Here is a 7,119-nt window from a genome sequence, read left to right on the forward strand (position 1 = left end):
TATATAATTTGGAATGGGAGAACCTAGGAGTTGCTGAAAAAGAAAAAAAAGGTAAGACAATTTAATTATTTATTATGATTATCAATATGTTAAGTAGGTGTAAATAAATAAAATAATACTATTGAATAAAACAGTTAAAGTAAGTATCAAAATAAATAATAATATACCGTATACATAGGTATCTGTATCTTTTTATACGACTATACTAATATAATAGTGTAATGTAATAGGTAGTTATTTGCAGTTATAATAACAATACATATAATAATAATAATAAAATATCATAATATTAAATATTATGACGTATTTGATGCATATAATGTGTTCAATTAAAATCAAATATATGGTGATATTATAAGTATAAAAAAAATAGTAAGTCATTATATTAAATATATTATATTAAATTAAATATACGGGTACGTTTTTCTAAAACATTCTGTATTGGAAAGGTACCGCTACATCAGCCATAAAATAATCAGCGAAATTGTCTCTTACGTCTATTCCACTTCTGTTAACATTTCTTCCATGTGTTGTCAAATTATCCAAATTATGCACATCAGTTTCTTCATCATAATTATACCCATCTCTCTTCCGAACAAAATTATGGAGAACACAACATGCTTTAATAATGTCATCGCAAAAATTTGGTTCCACTAAAATCGTCGTGTGCAAAACTCGCCATTTATTGGCTAAAACTCCGAAAGCACATTCGACGGTACGTCTTGCCCTCGATAATCTGTAGTTAAACACCCGACGAGTATTATTAAGTCCACAGATTTGCGTGAAGACCAAACGCTTCATCAGCAACAAAAACAAATGGTTGAATATTATTTTCAGTCAAAGGCAATGCAACTGGGTCCGGAATTTGAAGCTGTTGCGAGTATAACATTTTTCCAAATACACTCTGACGAAAAACGGTAGAATCGGCTTCACGACCATATGCGCCTACGTCGATGTATATAAAATTTAAATTAGCATCGACCACTGCCATTAATACTATTGAAAAATATTTTTTATTGTTGTAGAACACAGAGCCAGAATTTTCTGAATTTCTACATCTGACGTGCTTGCCATCAATAGCTCCAAGACAGTTTGGAAAATTTGTTTTGGAATAAAAAGTCTCAGAAATATCTATCCACTTCTCTTTATTTGGTTTTGGCATTTCTGTAGCTTGTAGAACTGACCATAGAACTTGACATGTTTCTCTTACAATGCTGTTTATTGTACTTTTACCAATACGAAAGTCAAAATGTAACGCAGCAAAATGCGTCCCAGTTGATAAGTATCTGTTAAAATTTTACAAAAACCAATTTTTTAGTAGGTGATAAAATGTTTTTTTCAATTTATTAATTATTAATCAAACTAAGTGCATCATGTAGTAACTATTGGAACGTTATATTAAGATTTTAAGGTATTTTTGAAAAATATATTTATTTTGTTGAAGTACCTACCTAAATTTTAATTCAATGATAAATCATTATTATGATAAAAAAACGATTCTGACCGAAGACGGTCTAACTTTTTGGTAACCAAATAGTTATTTATATATTTTGATAATAATATTAACATTTTGATAAGTATTCGTAATTTGTTTAGTTTTCCCGAATATTTTAAAAAGAACTGAGCATTTTTAATATACCTATAAAAGTATCAACAAGAAAGTGTCTTCAAATAAAATAAAAAAACACATTATTGTAAAATCAATACATTCATCGCGCCATGCTCAGAATCTAAGAATTACATTATAATTTATAATAGTGTAAATACGTAGTATCAAATATAAATCAAAATCATTGTTAAACATTCAATTTAATATTTAGTATTATAATATTTGATTTAGTTCAAGAGTTAAAGAATAAAAAATGGAAACATGTTCGTGATGCATATTTAAAGTATGTATCTGAAGAGAGAAATGTTAGAAGTGGATCGGAAGGTACACAAAAAAAACCATATGCATACGCACAAATTATGTCATTTTTAAATACGACTACCAAAAAAAGGAAGTAAGTGAATAATTTATTAGTTTTAGTAATTTTTTTAACTGCTTATTTATATAATAATTAGAAATATTAGGATATATATATATATTAGAAAATATTTACACGTGAAAGTAATATTCAGGAATAAAACTTTCCTAAGTAGAATATATTCCCGGTTTTGAAATTCCCGTGTATTATTTTCCAGTATAAATATTTTTCTGATTTTAAAATTCCTATAAATTATTTTCCCGTTTTTTTACCTCTATATCACTTTCATAGATTTTGTAGCACCTCATAGACAGGGCCGTCCCTAGGGCAGGGCAAGCTAAGTTCCAACCAAAGTTGGACAGGCCCCGCTTTTATAGATACTTACAATAAAAAAACTCAAGTTAATGAGCAAAAAAAAATATAATATAATTTATGTTGTATACATTCAATTTTTGTAATTTTTATTTACTATAACTACCTATATTACTTGACGTAAAATTAATGTATCGAATTTTAAACGATTCATTGATAAAATTATAAAAATAACAACCTTCGAAGCGAATTTTTCAACTGATATTGTCACAATATATCAGGAGGTTTGTATTAAATTTTTACACTTTTTGGCCCAACAGATAAAACTTACATAATTGATATTTATAGAAAAAAAAAACTAAAATAATTTAAAACTGTAAATGTACGTAAACAGCTTAAAAATAGTCAAAATATTTTCAAAATTGTATGATGTATAGGAAATGCTAATATAAAATATATTCAGTGAAATTTTCATGTATCTACAGTTATTCGTTTTTGAATTACAACAAAACAAGGAAATTGCTACATGAGAAATCGAGTGAATATTTAATGTTGTAAAAATTTGAATTTCAAACGCTCATAAAAATTTAATTTGACTTTCCGGTAGAGATTTTTTTATTGATAAAAGTAGACAAAATTTTGAGTAATCTTGTATTACATTTTCAAATCTTAGATTTAAAAAGAAAAATTTTTACAAATTCTTAACTCAAAATAATTTCATATAATTTATTGATATATTATATATATTAATAATACTTTTATGGTTTATGTAAGTAATAAATTAGGAATATTAAATAATTAATTAAACTCAACTATATTTATTATTATTTATTATTATAATTTTACTACATTTTCACTAAATTTTTTGTATTTATGGAGTTTTGGGCCGGTGAAACGAAATTCTCCCAGGCTGGTTAAAATTCAGAATCCACCGCTGGTTGTTGTAGGTACAAGGTACTATATTTTTAAGTCTATTTGCGCGTTGCCCCTTTATACCTAAGTATACATTATCATAATAATATATGAAACTGCCAACTGGACGATAATGAAATTTTGTTGCAATTCAACAATTAATATTAACCGCAGAGAAACTTTCAACAAGTGTTCAATGATATTTAGAAAAAAATTTAGATTAATTTTTTAGCAATAGCCAATTTATGCGTCAATCTTAATTATGAAAATCAAACAATTATTATTAATAATTTAATTAATAATTTTAAACATAAATTTATATTTAATTTTAATTTTTAGAACAACTGATAATTTTGAAAATGTTGAAGATGATACAGCACGTCACATTTTAGATGAAATGGACGATGATACCTCTGAGACACCAGCTAATGTTTCATCGACTCTTATTAGTCCAAATCAAACAAAAAAAAAATACAACAAAAATCCAATTACTCCATTTCAAAGTAATTTACTGGAACACTTGAAAAAAAATCAAGAAAATACATCAAATCCAGACATGAACATTGTAATGTCGTTTCTTCCCTACATGAAATTATTAAATGACGAGCAAAAATTAGAATTTCACCTTAACAGCCTTCGATATTTAAAAAATATCATAAAAAATCAAAATCCACCCATACAAAAAAACGTACTCCGTGAACCACAACCTCAGTATCCAATTCAAACTACTGCTCCTTTAAATTTTAATAATTATACAATGAACCAAAACTCATCTTCTAACTTACAATTTAATTCCAGTTCTTATTTAAATGCTCAACCATACACATATTCATATCCTAATTATCCTCATAATTCATCATCTTCTTATTCAGACTACACTGTTCAAACCACACTCCCGCCTACGTCATCGTCACAACCATCACCATCAAACCAATAGACACAATAGACATTTTTTTGATTTCTTATTTATAATAAATAATAATTATTAGTTATTAAGTACGACCAGGTAGGTTATAACTTATAATACACATAATATTATTATGTATGACTTTTAGTTTTTTTTTACTTTATTATTATTAATTATTTTTATATTGAAATAAGTTATTAATATATTTTGTTTTATATTATTTTATTATTTTATTTAAATTTAAAGATTTTGTGCTTTGAACAAAAAGAGGAGATGTTCGCAATTGTGTAATTATTTTTAAAATAAATAATTCATTTTTATTTCAAATAATTGTTTTGATATATAAGTACCTACCTACTTAAGATGTTATAAGTATCACTGTCTTTTATTATATTATGACATGGTTTTGAGTGTACCTCATCACCGAGCGAAGCAAATATGTATTGGTTTACAACTGAGTGCTTAACTGTTGTTTAAAAAAAAAAATGGTTTCTGAATATACCTTTTTTTAATAGAAAAATGTTATGAATTTTCATTTTAAGAGAGGTTTTTGAACTTTGTTAGCAATTAACAAATTGAATCTATAGTTTGTATTTTGTGGTGTAAAAAGTATAAATTCCCCAGTTACTTATTATACCGCAGCTAATACTAAATAAATAATATTATGTAATATGTGATGTGTTTTAGTCATTACATGTATTATGTCATATTATGCGTGTTATAGATATAGTGTATAGGTTTTTTAGATAAAAATATAAAAATTATACTAAAATTAAAAATGTTACCTCAAAGTCACCGTCAACCTTTCTTCCGGACTTATAGGATTTCGAAGGTTTCCTTCGTTAAATTTGGTCGGACTTTTTCGAGTAGTTCTTCAAACGAGAAAATTGACATCCGGTAATAGTCGAAAAACTTCTCAGGATATTTTTTTAAATTATCATAAAATACTTGGAATCGCATGTCGTGTTCTCTACTACTATGTATAGGATGGACCCAATATCTTCTGTGCTTATGTGCTGGTTCTTCAAGTTCACCAGCAGCTTCAGCCATACAAATTATTTCCAGAAGAGAGCTCATTTCTATGTATTGTTGTAAGTACAATTAAAATATATTGTATAGGTACTCATAAATTAAATCAATTATACTTTGAATTTATAAGCACTTACCTGATTTAAAATGTATTTCTTAAACAAAGTAAATTATAAAAACACAATTTATTTAATTTTGAAGTAGGTACAACTGATACAGCACACAGAATAGTAGTATTCATAATTATAATTATATGATTTTAAAATTACAAGTGAACACGTTTGTTGCACCAAACAGACTGAATCGTCGAACAACATGTTGGCTAGTTTGATTTTCCTGATTATATAATAATATATATTGGTAACTTATATTATATAACTTATAGGTTATAATATTAGATACATTTCTTTGAAATCAAAAACTAGTATACTAATTTATATTTAATTTCAAATTAACAACGATTCCCGCGTTTTTTAATCTGGTTTGTATGTACTCGGCAGCCGATAAAACGCATAGTCTGAACGGTCGTGCCAATTGCGGTTCGGCCGTGAGCGTTTTTTTGGTCGCCGACAAAACGCTAGTCTGATCGAGCACTTATGACTACGAAAAAAAATAAACGTTTTCAAACGTCCGTAATTAGTTTAAAATATAGTTAAAATGTTATTAAAACTATAGGTACCAAGTACCTACAGACAATTTTAATGTAAACATTTGGTAAACCTTTTATGTAGATATCTACGGTTATTCGTTTTTTTAAGTATAACAAAATAACAAAATTACCAAACTATATTTTTTCATATATTTTATGCTTGAAGTTACAATTAAATTATTTTTATGAGAGTTTGAGTTTAATTTTAATTGAATTCAACATTGGATATTCATAGAACGATTTTCTTATTTTCTTGTAATTCAAAAACAAATAAAAGTAGATACTTGAAATTTTCAAATTGTCTATACCATAACATTTTTAACATATTATTTAAACTCTTTTTTATTTATAGACATACGAAGAAATGTTTTAAGTTTGAGAATATTTTTGTAGCTTAAATGTATGAAATGTTTAATTTTTCTTGATTAAATTTTAATTAGGTATTATGATCTTTCGATGTAATTGATTGGATTAATTTTGGTCTTCATAAAACTAAATGTTATAATAATTATAATGATAGATACTGTGTGTATTAATGTTATTTTAATAATTATATTGATGTATGCATAACATTTAATCATAGAATTATTATTCAGATTTAAGAAAACCAAATTAGTGATATTTAAATATGAGAATAGTAAATGTCATCACTTAAATTATGATTAACATTTTGATAAAAATACGAAATCACTGAACAATGAATCATCGACCAGATTTCTTTATAAAAACCCATTCTGTAAAACGATAGATAAGCGTTTATTCAAAGCTCAGTTCATAATTATTCAACATTAAATTATTTCTGTATTTTATATTGTTATTTATTCTACTCTCCTGTATATCGAAATAAGACAACAGTTCATTTTTACACTACTTTTATAACGGTAAGAAATATTTATTTTATTTCTATAATGTGACAATTTTATCCCTTTTTTCATCCAGACATAATATGGTCTGTATTGTAAAGAATTTAATTTTCAACAAGATTTTTTTTTTTTTTTAAATATTTGGCTTGGTATCACTATTCACTATAGAGTATAGACATTTTAAACATCGTGTTTAAAACTTTTATCAATGAGTTTTGAACAGAAAAATGTAATCATTGTTCATTGTGTATCCTAAGCGTATTTTATTCTATGAAATCTACCGTAGGTACCTAATATTTTCATCCATCTGAGCGGGAATGCATGTATTGAAATTATAATGATGACGTGTCTTTTAATTATTTCTGAAGACACTTTTTATAGTAAAAACATGCTTCGATTATCAACATTCGGGGTGGTTTAAGATGACAAAATATTTCATGCAAATACTTTGTGGGAGAAAGATTTTATTGTAGGTACGTT

The 7,119-nt window shown here is 26.1% G+C and overlaps 1 protein-coding gene across 1 annotated transcript; it reads right to left on the bottom strand.

Moving 5' to 3' along the window:
* Window positions 1-426: 426 nt before the first annotated feature.
* Window positions 427-1,162, bottom strand: LOC107882612 (protein ALP1-like). Its single transcript, XM_016801210.1, has 2 exons — window positions 795-1,162; window positions 427-736 (listed from the first exon to the last, which is right to left on the bottom strand). The coding sequence occupies exons 1-2, from the start codon at window positions 1,160-1,162 to the stop codon at window positions 427-429; spliced, it is 678 nt and encodes a 225-aa protein (XP_016656699.1).
* Window positions 1,163-7,119: the final 5,957 nt, after the last annotated feature.

The sequence above is a fragment of the Acyrthosiphon pisum genome, chromosome X, assembly GCF_005508785.2.
Source record: "Acyrthosiphon pisum isolate AL4f chromosome X, pea_aphid_22Mar2018_4r6ur, whole genome shotgun sequence".
In the NCBI taxonomy this organism is placed as follows: domain Eukaryota; kingdom Metazoa; phylum Arthropoda; class Insecta; order Hemiptera; family Aphididae; genus Acyrthosiphon; species Acyrthosiphon pisum.